This window comes from Mus pahari, chromosome 11 (assembly GCF_900095145.1).
Source record: "Mus pahari chromosome 11, PAHARI_EIJ_v1.1, whole genome shotgun sequence".
Lineage (NCBI taxonomy): Eukaryota > Metazoa > Chordata > Mammalia > Rodentia > Muridae > Mus > Mus pahari.
The window spans coordinates 55,691,994-55,704,304 of NC_034600.1; the positions used below are offsets into that span (position 1 = coordinate 55,691,994).

The 12,311-nt window shown below is 41.7% G+C and overlaps 1 protein-coding gene across 2 annotated transcripts in view; it reads left to right on the forward strand.

Moving 5' to 3' along the window:
* Nadk2 (NAD kinase 2, mitochondrial) overlaps positions 1-12,311 on the forward strand; it is a 43,189-nt gene that overhangs the window by 1,049 nt on the left and 29,829 nt on the right. For both annotated transcript variants that reach the window (XM_021208460.2, XM_021208461.2), the window contains exons 2-3: positions 10,510-10,598; positions 11,419-11,507. In XM_021208460.2, the coding sequence (XP_021064119.1) occupies positions 10,510-10,598; positions 11,419-11,507 (178 nt within the window). The remainder of the gene's footprint in view (positions 1-10,509; positions 10,599-11,418; positions 11,508-12,311) is intronic.

The window sequence follows — 12,311 nt, forward strand, 5'->3', positions numbered from 1 at the left end:
TATGCAAACCCATGCGTGTTTGTGTGTGGGAGGGATTGAACCCAGAGTTCGAGCTTCCCTATTTTTTGAAAAAAAAAAAAATTGATTTTGTGCTACCCAGTAACTTTCGGGAAATGGGCTGTTAGCAATTTATTTAAAAACCCCCTCCCCCCCATTGTGCCTGCAATTGTTGACTCCAGACACCTGAAGGCTTTACAATGAATTGTATATAAGCATTATTCAGTTATGTACAAGAATAGGTAGAGGCTGGCTGTTCTAAAATGATGCCCGTTATCTTCACATTTTTATTTTAGAGACAGGAGGAACAAATTGTAAATCTTTGCCTAGCTACTGCGTCTTGTCAGTATTGTTTGACAAGTTGACAAGGGTAGAAATCAGTGCAAATTTTTCTCTTTCTCCCAAGTGTTTGAAAGTATTTCTAGAAAACATTCGCAGTCTTTAGTAGAGTTATCAGCCGTTTGACTGGGGGTAGTTTGTGTCGTTGAGGGAAATGAACGCAATGAGGTGGGGGGATTGTGAGCTAGATGAGAGTACTTTGTTAATAGTTTGGAAAAAGAGGCGTGTCCTTTTGGTTGTATGCCCAACTCTTGCAAGGTTCACCTTTTAGAAATTGTGAAATATCATGTATGCTTAGTCTCACACAATTTTATCTAAGCGTCTCTGGATTTAAAATAGTACACACAAGAAAAAGCAGACCAACAGAAGTGAGCCGGGACTCTCAGCTCTACTCACACAGAGGGTGGGATTGAACGCCAGGAACACAAGGCTCTCCCTGGTTTAGATTGACGGACATCCTTTGTGCTCTTTAACTTCTCTGACCCTCATGACGTTTGTGTTGTAATGCTAGCTTTCAAAAGTTCATTCACCTAGCTCCTGATGGGTTGGGCTAAATAGCTTCCAAGGTCCGTTCTGGAGCCAGCATTTTGAAATTATTTCTTGGATTCTGGAAACCGGGTGGCATCTGAGTTGAGATACTCTTGTATCTCTGCACGACATGACCCATAATAAAACTTCTTAAAATGTAGGGGTAATCGGTGTCTTTAAAAACTCGGAACTCCCTCTTTTTTTGAGTAGAGAAGCCTCCTAATGTTTGTCAGTGGGTGATGCAGTTAGAACAGACCAGCTTTGAAGTATGGACTCTACAGCAGTCTTGTGATCACCAAGAGGCTGCAATTTTATTGTTTCCCTAACTTACTGATAGGAGTTGGTTTTGCATTGATGTCAGGGCAGTATTTGCAGTGAGATTGCTCTAGATAGACCCCTGATAAGAGCAGCTCAGGAATACTAGGCTTTGTGAAGTTCTACCACCGGGAAGGTAGGAACGGAAAGAATTTTATGTTGTTTACTATATTGTTGGGGTCAAACTTACTCAGGTACATGAATTGATTATAAAAAGAAAATGCCCAAGGTCTTGCTTCAGGCCACTGCTATCCTGGCTATTGTTTCCATAATGTTATGGCAACAAGATTTGTTTGAAAGCATTCTCTTTTTTTAGTGTGTGTGTGTGTGTGTGTGTGTGTGTGTGCAGACTAGTTCTCTATTTGGGGGTACTTGTTAAAATGCAGATAATAGATTAACAGATGATGCCTGCAGTAGTTTACTCTCAGGAAGCTGCTGGCTTTCCGACTTGGTGAAGGTAAAGAGTTACATGAAGAATCTTTTTAATCGATGAAGCCCAGGATTATATCCTTTTGCGTGGGGCAAAATATTGACTTCTCAGTTAGTTTCCCTGGTAGTTTTGCACTATTTCAGAGTCTTGCCTTTTTTCCCATTGAGTGGTTAATGACTTATCTTGGGGAATGGAAGACTTTTAAGTTACGGATTTTGCTTCCAAGTCCTGTGATCTTGCAAAGGCATAAATGACGACCTCCAGCCTATTTGTGCCACAGAGGTGAAGCTGGAGGCAGAGGCAGAGGCCCCTAACTGGACTCCTTGACAGTCGAGCGTTAGACACAGCAAAACTGATTTGGCTAGGATATTCTTGCCCAAACCACACTTTGTTTGCCAAAGAAAAAGTGTTATTTAAAGTACTTACTTGTACAAATCAGATAAGAGATAGGCAATTTTCACTTTGCCTCCCCTCATTCTGTTACAATTTCAGAGGAAGCATCTTTAATGGCTTTCTTAGATAAGTAAGTTCACTTAATGACACATCTTTTGGATTAGATTATTTGTTTATTGCCTTGGTAGCTGGTTCTTAGGTAGAGATGTAACGCTTCTGTTTCCTCTTGTTTTACACACACACACACACACACACACACACACACACACACACACACTGGTGTGTCTTAGGTTGTGGTAGTGGGCAGATAACTCCTTCCCGCACAAATGCAGTCAGCTGTTAAGGAACGTGACTTGGTGTCCTGCCAGGGCCTCCTAACCGAACCTTCTTGTTATCAGATCTCCCAGTCTCAGGCGCCAGAGTGATCTATCTCAGGCTGAACATCTGGCCGCTTGGCTCCTCAGCTTCTCAGTACCCAGAGGCTTCCTTCAACCCGAAGAATGGACTGAAGTGCAGATTCCCGAACCTTCCTTCCCTCTCACGGTTCTGATTCTCAGTGTAGAGATTTCCCGCACGTTGTTTCTCTGGACCATGTGCCTAAAATTACTATGGATGAATCAGAGATATACATGTTTTCTGGCTTCCAATTCCTGTTCATCCTTTGAGGGGAGGTTCAGATATAACCCTTTGCGAAGTCCTTGATATTTGCCTCTGCCCATCAAGGTCATGTTAAATATGAAGACATGATGAAAAATGCCAACCTGTGATTATTTCTTACTTAGGAGCAGCTGTTTTACATTGCTCATTCTCCCTACCCTTCAACCCACCCCCACCCCTACGCCCATGGAGATCATGGGGAAATGATTCTGATGTTGGTCCTCTTCTTCCCGAGGCTGGTGCCAGCTTTTTCACATCAGGCCTTATTGCCATCTGTCAGTATTCTATATTAGCTGGTAAGGCAGTGATCACCAACGTGGGTTCTCTCAAGGAGTTTCAGGCTAAAATGTTTGAGAAACAAATTAACAAATGATGGTTTTAGGTCAGTCTGTCAGAAAAGATTTTAAGTTCTGTGTAACATAATGAAGAAAATAGAGGCTGAGAGTATATATACCTCATTCCACAAATATTTGCATTTAGAGGAAAAGATTGACGTGCAAACAGTATAGTTTCCTCTCTTCTTCTTCATCTTCCTGCTCTGAGTAGCCGCCAGAATTTGCAGCTTGCCTGCCTGGTGGGTCTTCTCTTAAACCAAAGTAAGATTGTCCCTGAGCTTTCAAGGAGAGGGAGATTGACTGTCACTGTACCTGAAATGCCCTGGTCTTCTGTGTTAGCTGCGTTGCCTGGGGGAGTGCTAGCTGCAAGGCTGTGGCCAACCGTATGCGTGTCAGACAGAGGCTTTGCCTTCCAAACCCTGGTTGTTCTTCCTGTGATCTGAAGTGTGGGAAGCCAGTTCTGTATAGACCCAAGTCTTTTGTTTATTGCTGCATGTTTATACATCGTGACCAGAAAAGTTTAAGTTGGCTTTATTTCACTTTTACTGATAAGTCACGAAGTATATAATTTTAAATACCAGCCACCGTGACAGTTAATTTAATGTCTTGGAGGAATTATGTTTTATTTTTTTTCCTTATGATGAACCGTTAGATATGCATCATGTAGGAAATTTGACCTGTTTTTGCAACAGATTGGCATTCAAGCAAGGATGGATGGGTCACCTAGCTGAAAATTTTATTATATTTAAAGTGGCATTGATTTGGGACATTCCAAAGCAGGTTCCTTTTCTAAGATCACCAAAACGAACTAAAAACTTGCTGGAGTTAACACTTGTGACGTGGCAATTAGTTCATTTGACACTGCTGGCATCAAACCCAGGGCCTCCTGCATGCTATGGAGGGCTCTGCCACTAAGCTGCATCCCCAGTCGGTGTTTGTTTGTTTGTTTTTTGTTGTTGTTTTGTTTTTTTCCTTTAAAGTAGTTGCTTTGAGGCCCCTGCAGTTCTGGAGTGTTTGGAGTGTTGCCTCTTTCATGAAGCATGTCTGTGATAGAGTCTATAACTTAAAAGTCCACATTATAAACACCTGCCAGGGCTTGCCAGAGGGCCCTGTGGGGAAAGCAAGACCGAGAACAGGAGTGCGACATCCAAGGCACACAGTGGGAGAACCAACTTCTCAGGTTGTCCTCTGCCCCCACCTGCGTTGGTGGTGGCACATATCCAGTCAATCAAAGTGTAGCCATTGTTTAAATAAAAACTTGTTGGGTGTAATTGCACAGTACTATCAGCATCCTGAAAGATTTAAGTTGACTTAATGTGTTTTCTCAGTGTTTTTACTTAGTGCGTGCATTATTTAGTGAGTGGTATAGCCCAGGTGAGGACACTTGGAGGGGGTGGGCCTCTCCTTCCATCCGATGGGTCCAGGGTATCAACCTCGAGTCACCAGGCTGAGCCATCCCACCAGCCTGACTTCATGTGTTTGATAAGTAGCTATTTACCAGGCGGTGTACCAAACCAGGGACTAAGAAAATAGTTTCCAGAGTTTGGAAGAACTATTATAGTATTCTAACTCTGTAGATAAAGTGGTCCGTGAGCATCCAGAAAAGGAAGAGAATAATTAGGAAGGGTAGAGATAAAGGAGGAAAAGACCTATGGTTTATTTTACAGCTTTTACATAAATTTGTTTAGTGATATGTTTAGATATCCAGTTATGAAATATTTCAAGCCTGTTCAAAAGTTTCACAGTAGCAGGATCCCTGTGTATTTAATGACCTAGACTTAGCAGATACAGCTTTCCATATTCATTTTAGAGCTCTAAAAACGAATGTGTGTCCTGCACACACCAGTCAGGCGGAAAGACGACGTTGGGGGTTAACCTCAGAAACAGTTTCCAGCTCCTTCTCAGAGCTCATTGGTTTGGAGCTTGCCCCTTAGGCTATGCTGGATGGTGGTAACCCCCAGGGTAACCCCCATTCTCTGCTCCCCAGCTCTGGGATCTGAAGTGAGAGCCAGCATGCTCAACTTTTCACTCAGGTGCTCGGGATTGGATCAGGTCCTCATGCTGGTGTGGCAAGTACATTCCCAAGTGATGTGTCTGTGCCCCTGCTTGAATGTATGTATGTATGTATGTAAACATGTATGTATACACGCATGTATGGTAACTATTAGTAACTATTAGAAGTATAGTCCTATCCATCTAGCTGATCTTTCCTGCTCCCACCTTTCCACAGGTGAGCTCTACCAGTTTGAGGGGCTAGGTATATACTATTATCATGCGGATGGTTTTATGTTGATATGACTCTCCACAAATATATATAACGTTCATGCATCTTTAAAAAGTTACAGTTATGATGTAGATTTTAGAACATGTGCCTAGCTAATATTTACAAATTTGCACTTCTTACTGTTTTTTTTTTTTAAGTTACTTATATTGATACAGATGAATTAGCTATGTAGTAATTGCTACTATAGAGTTTCTCTTTTGGGTTTTGTTCGCAGTTTTATTTTACTTTAAAAATGTGCATCATTTCTTTATGCTACAGGAAACAGTTTAACCTAATTAAATAGAGTATATTTTATTTTCTGCTTAATCAAAATGTTCTGTCTGACTATAATGTATTGCAGGGGCATAATCAGACAGGTAGGCTGGACAAGATGGACAGGCATTAACTATGATTCCGAGAGTTAGTGTTCTCTGCTAAAGTTCTCCAGAGTTTTTTGGCAGTAAGTCCAATCGTTGGCGGGTCTCCCTTCAAAGGAGTAGGGTATGTAGGGTGGAATAGGGCAAAGATGACATTTCTGGTCTTGATTAGATTGGGCATGAGAGTTGATCAGACTTTTAGGGAATTAGTTTAGAAAACCCACAGGCAAGCTTCTACGTTCAGCTCTGTGTCTGGATGTGGTCCAGAGCTGAGGACGGGCGGCCGTGTAGAACTCCACACAGTTTGGAAAAAGTTCATGTGGAGCAGTAGATAAGCTGGCTGACTGGCTGTGGAGGTTGGATGTGAGAGAAGACTTGAGGGTGACAGCTGGGTCTGTTCAGTTATCTAAAGAAACGAGGCCTTATTAACAGGCATGCAGCTCTCAGCACATATAAGAGTGGGGCCATGTAGGTGTTTAGGTATTTTAGGGTGAGACGTTTGAAAATTAGAGTCTGAATCAAAAGAGTTTGAGCTGCCAGGACAGATTTCAGTTACTAGTTCATACTCTGGCAGCCAGGTCCCTGGGTTGGAGATAACTCAGTAAAGAAGTGAGCCGCTGCTAAGAAGCCAGAGATGGGGCCTTGAGCTTACTCACACATGGGGGTTGGGGGAAGGACACACAGAACCAACCAAACCAGTACTGGGGAAGGGAGTGAGAGCCTGTGAGATAAAGTAGAGGAGAAATGATTCAGGATCAGGGAGTTTTAGTTGAGTCTGCAAGAGGTGGTGCTGGGGGTCGAGCAGTTGGTTTTGGAGCTATTGAAAAGGCCTGGCACCCCACCCCTCACCCCCACACACTGCCCAGGCAGTTTTGAGTCATAGCAAGCCATCTGGTTAAGTGTGTAAAAGGATGCTTGAACCATCCCTAGTGAGTTTACACTTTGATTATCTTACAGAGCTGTGTTTTTCATGTGTGGTAAGGAGACTCTTTATTGGCCTTTCATGGAAATTCAAGAGTCCAGAGTAATAACACTTGATGGACTGGTAAAGCAAGGCTTAAAAATTTGTAATTGTAATGAGTTTAATTTAAGGCAAGTTAAGAAGTAAAAATGCTGAACTCCATTTAGAAAATTGCTCAAAATTGCTCACTTAAAACCTCTGTAAGATGTGGCCAATCCACCCTCAATTTTCATTCTCTGATACTGCTGTGTGCCTTAACACCAAGGCAATGAGGGAAGGGATGTTGGGCTTGGGTGGTTTATGTAGGAGAAGCTGTGCTGCTTATCATGAGATATTCTGCCTATAGATGTTCTTTTAGATTCTTTCACTTTTTTCAACTCTTTGTCTCTTTAATGGAAATAAGGCAGGCATTTTTGAAAAATACTATAAATGAATATGTTTTTGAATATGTAATATGAACCATTACAAAGTTGAGAATGAATTCTAAATTTCTCAAACTTTGAAATTGTCAACCATTTTACAAGAATTCATAGTTTATTTCTATTTATTTATTTATTTATCTATTTATTTATTTAATTTTCTGATTAAGGTGAGTTTTTAGGTGTTTAAGACCACATTATTTTCAGGGATATATAGCTGTTCTACCAGTTTTTGTTCTACCACTAGTGTGAGTGCTGCTTACATGTTCAGGATATTCTAGTTGCTGTTCCTAACGTGTTTCCTGAAAGGTTTCACCATGTATCTGATTAGTGTGACTAGTCCTTGTTAGTGAATCCAGTTACTCCACCAGCTACTCCACCAGCTACACCAGCTACTCCACCAGCTGCTACACCAGCTACTCCACCAGCTACACCAGCTACTCCACCAGCTACACCAGCTNCCAGCTACTCCACCAGCTACACCAGCTACTCCACCAGCTGCTCCACCAGCTACTCCACCAGCTACACCAGCTACTCTACCAGCTACATCAGCTACTCCACCAGCTAGTATGTTAAAGAAAATACTACAGGCAATTGCATTCTCTGGGAGAATGTTGGTCCTCAGGTAGAGAGTATTTTCACAAGGAGAAATTTGAGATAAGACCTGCTTCTCCTTGGCTAATCTTTTTCTTAATTCCTGCAGCCTGCTGAGAACCAGGAAGTAAGAAGAGAAGTTTCTTAGCCTGTTTATGTCTTTTGTTCCAGAGTGTATGTTCATATGATCCAAACCAAAAATCAATATTTGGACAGATTATTGAAGTCTGGAGGCCAGAAACCCTAAAGTTTTATTTCTAGCAAGTGAGAAATGATAAATTCGATGACAGCATTCTGAAAGACTTATTGTCCCTTTAAAATGCTTGTCAGCATTCTGGGCTATTTGTTGTCTCCATTTAATAAATATAATTAAGCTTAATTAATATTTAAATAAACAGTAGTCGGGTACTCAAATATTTGAGCACATTACATTTTTAAAATTTTAATTTCTAGCTTTGTAAAGTGTTCACTCCTAAAGTGAAATTGTGTGTGGTTTTGCTATAAAAAATTAATATATTCCCTCCACTTCTTGGCCTCTCCTCAGTGCGGACCAGGTAGAGATCGCCGACTCTGCAGGCAGCCTGTCACTCAAGTTGCCCTTGGAATCTGTGTATGCACTGTTGTTGCGTATGCACTGTTGTTGCGTATGCACTGTTGTTGCGTATGCACTGTTGTTGTGTATGCATTGTTGTTGCTTTCCTGAGAAATGGATCCCTAGCAGACCTTCCTCCCCCAAAAGCCAAAACATACACGAATGGTGAATGAGTGAGTGAATGAATGAATGAATTCACTCAGCAAATTCTTATCCAGTAATCAGATCCTGAGGGTACACAGAACAACAGAAGATCACTGTTGTAGTAATTTATATTCTAGTAAGGGGACATGAACAAAATTTTTAAAAAATACATGCGTGGTAATTTTAGATGTAGCAAATTCAGTGTGGAGGGAGCGAATGGGCTTTGGGAAAGAGTAGTTAGTTGGCTTTGCATCTGTGAGTGACAGGCAGGCTCAGGGCCTCAGCTTTGTTAGTTAAGATGTCATCATCTGCAAGGCTGAGGAGAGCCAGGGTTCTGATGGAGGAGGGAGAGCATTGTAGCAAGTGCAAAGAAAAGAGCACGGGGAGTTACTGGGTCTTCAAAGTTGACCACCGGTGTGTCAGAGTGAGGGTGTCTGTCTGGGGAGTAGTCTGGAGGCCAGGAGCCTGCACAGGGAGCTGAGCAGAGGCCTGTGTCCACACTGTGGTAAGGATGAGTATAAAGGTGTGCAGTGATGACGCCTAGCATTTGGTAGTTGAATGCGGGGATAAGGAAGAAGGCGGTCTCAAGTGTGACTCCATCTTGACCAAGCTGTAGGGAGGAGTCCCCAGAGAAGAGAATTAAGGCTTGGCTTCAGACATAGTAAAAGAGGCATGTGGGCCAATTTGTGTCGAGTCCAGACTCTTTAGAGCTTGGGACTGCAATTGGGAATCGTTCTTCTGTAGTTCTGGAACAGGGTGTCGTGGAGGAGAGGGTAGAGAAGGAAGGCCTTTTGGTTCATCCTCCTTGAGAGGTGGTGGATGTGAAGTTTTAGATTTTAGTAATGAGGGACAGAAGCCTCAAGGCGAGCACTGTGCTTGTCCTTAATCAGAAACCAACGATTTGGGTTCATTGGCTGTGAGCTACCATGTGGGTGCTGGGACTTGAACTCAGGACCTCTGGAAGAGCAGTCAGTGCTCATAACCTCTGAGCCATCTCTCCAGCCTTGAGTGAGGGTTTCTAGTTACCCCTGTGCTCACTGCCGATTTGGGCTGAACGTGATGATTCGAATGGACAGCAACTCCACTTATGGCTGTCTGATACAATTTAGTATTCATCTATTAATTTTCATGACATCCAGATGTTATTCTTTACTCTTTTAGGGTTCCTACAGTTCTTTTAAATACAGAAGAAGGAAAAAGTGCTTTAAACAATTCTTAGTGCTGTATTTGCAAAGAAAATACCAGGGAGGAAGGCATCAAAGTATTCGCATTTAATCATTCCTAAGAAATAAGACATTTGATTTTGTTTTTCTTAGAATGCTATTAGTGTTATGTTTGTAATCTTGCAAAAGCAAAATACAATTGTCAAAAATAAATAAAGTTATTATTTTTTTCCTAAAGTAAAGCATCAGGCAGACCTGGTAGTACATGCTGGTATTAGAAATCCTTGGGAGCCTGAGATAGAGTGTAAGTTTGAGGCTGTCCTCGGCTGCACAGTGAGATCGTGACTCAGCAGTTCCCTAAAGTAAAATACATACTAAGTCATGTCCTAGAAGTTAGGTTGACTCTGTTGTTAAATAGTGATACTGTTTAGATTTTTATATTGGACACATACTTTACATTTTACTTTTTAGATTTTTTGTATTTAGAGTATTAATGATAAAACGATACTACCCGAATCAACTAGGAAGAACAATGCTTGAAGACTATATCTCTGTATATCTGGACAGCGTTCTTTCTCAGAGACATACCCAGCTCTTTGCTAGATGACGCAGGGCAAAATACAAACTGGGTCCATAAATGTGAACACAAGACAGCAAATCCAAGTGGGCCAAAGGTCAGCTAACTGCCTCTGCCCCTGACAGTGATAGGATGTCTTTGGCCCACAGAGAGCCACGTGTACCCTGGGAAAGGCATTTAAAAAGCCGTATAGAGTGTGCCTTTTGGAGACTGTTGAGTGTGTAGTTCACAAAACCTGATTTGTATTTGGTACAAAAGTTCTGGTTTTTCTGACGTCTGGCCTTTAGTTGAATTTGAACTTGTAGTTTCATAGCCAGTTACTAACATGGGCCTTGAATTTTTTTTAATTTTATGTAGGGCTTTTAAATGACATTGTGTTATATATAATATTTTGATGTAAAATAGCATTTCTTCTTTTTTGGTAGCTTGCATTGAAAGGCTCGAGCTACAGTGGACTACTTGAGCGACATCATATTCACACCAAAAATGTAGAACACATAATTGATAGTTTACGGTAAGTCCAAGCGATGGGGCCTTACAGGGGATTTCTGATCTCATTTGTACTAGCAGCTAATTCTCAGACTGTTAGTAAAACCTGACACATTTCCAGAAAATTATATTGAGATTAAAAGACCAGATTTTACCATTTTTCTAAGGAAATTTCTGCCTTACTGTTAAATTTCAAATCTTTGCAGTAGCTCTCTCCTAGGGAGCAGTGTTTCCTCCGTTTGCTAGGTATTCGGCTGGCTTCCACTGTATGAGCAATAGATGCGAGTGCTCATTAAAGTACTCCTCAGTCTAACAGTGGCCATGGCAGACTCCTAGCTCGCAGTTGGGTCAGTCCTCGGTCTAACAGTGGCCGTGGCAGACTCCTAGCTCGCAGTTGGGTCAGTCTAAGTGACTGTAAAAGAGGAAGCTAACCAAGATGGAGCCAATCACCAGATACTCCTGGTGTGGCATGAATGTCGGCTGAACTTCAGGTAAGAGTTGTTTTAAATGAGTATGTAAGTTTTATATAATGAATACAAAAACACTTTTATATTAAATCTCAGCGTCAGAAATAGGAAAGTGAGGTTCTGATCAATCAGTATTACTGTCAGTGGTTTTAAAATTTGTTTTAAGCCCCATGGAGATTTGGTTGCCAATGTTTATTTGTTTCCTGACTCGTCATTGTTAATTGGCTATATATGCTTCTCAAACTACACCTAGGTTTGTTTCTATAACAGATGATGATGATGGTTATTATTATTATTTTGGTAATATTCTGCCTCTTAGAAAATGTCCATGTCTTAGATATGTCACCAGAGAAAACCGTGTGCAACTTCTTACCCTAGGGATGAAGGGATTGAGGTGCGCCTGGTCAAGAGGCGGGAGTACGACGAGGAGACTGTCCGATGGGCCGACGCTGTCATAGCTGCGGGAGGTAACTGCTGCCCGCAGACAAGGTGCACGGGCCGCTTTTCCTCGGGGTCATTGCCAGGTTCCTGGAGTCCCCCTGTTTTGAATCCTTCAAGTCCCGTGAGACAGTTTTTTGTTGTTGTTGCATTTTTTTGTTAATGTCATTTGCAATTCTTGATGCTGTGAGGCTCTCTGGGTTTCCTTTAGTTGTAATTTGAAGATCTCACTTTTAAATTCGGAGGATGCTTTGTGAGTGTAATTTGATTCAGTTATGGCAGCCTTAAAGAGCCAATGAGGTTATCATTATTTGACCCCATCATTACCAAAATGTATTTTTTCTTGAGTTTTGTAATTATTAGTGACCATTTTTCCAGCTTTAAATTGAAAGTAGTTGTTGGAGAGAACATATTAAATTGGACTTGGTTGGATATGTTTTTACTAAAATATAAATCTTTGAACTGGTTTAATAGGTCAGGGAAGGAAATGTTTGGGATTAGAGCCCAATCCTGGGCAATGATGTCCAGTTGGGTGACATTATTGCCATTTGATGGATTGTTGAGGTGAGAAATTCTGCCAGTCATCCTAATGTACAGGACAGCCTTCTAATGTAAATACTTTTCTGCCCGTCTTGGCATTGTTGAAGTTCTAAATTAGTACAACAGGCTCAGCACAGTACAGCAGGCTCAGCACAGTACAACAGGCTCAGCACAGTACAATAGACTCAGCGCTGTACAACAGGCTCAGCACAGTACAATAGGCTCAGCACAGTACAGCAGGCTCAGTACAGTACAACAGGCTCAGCACAGTACAACAGGCTCAGCACAGTACA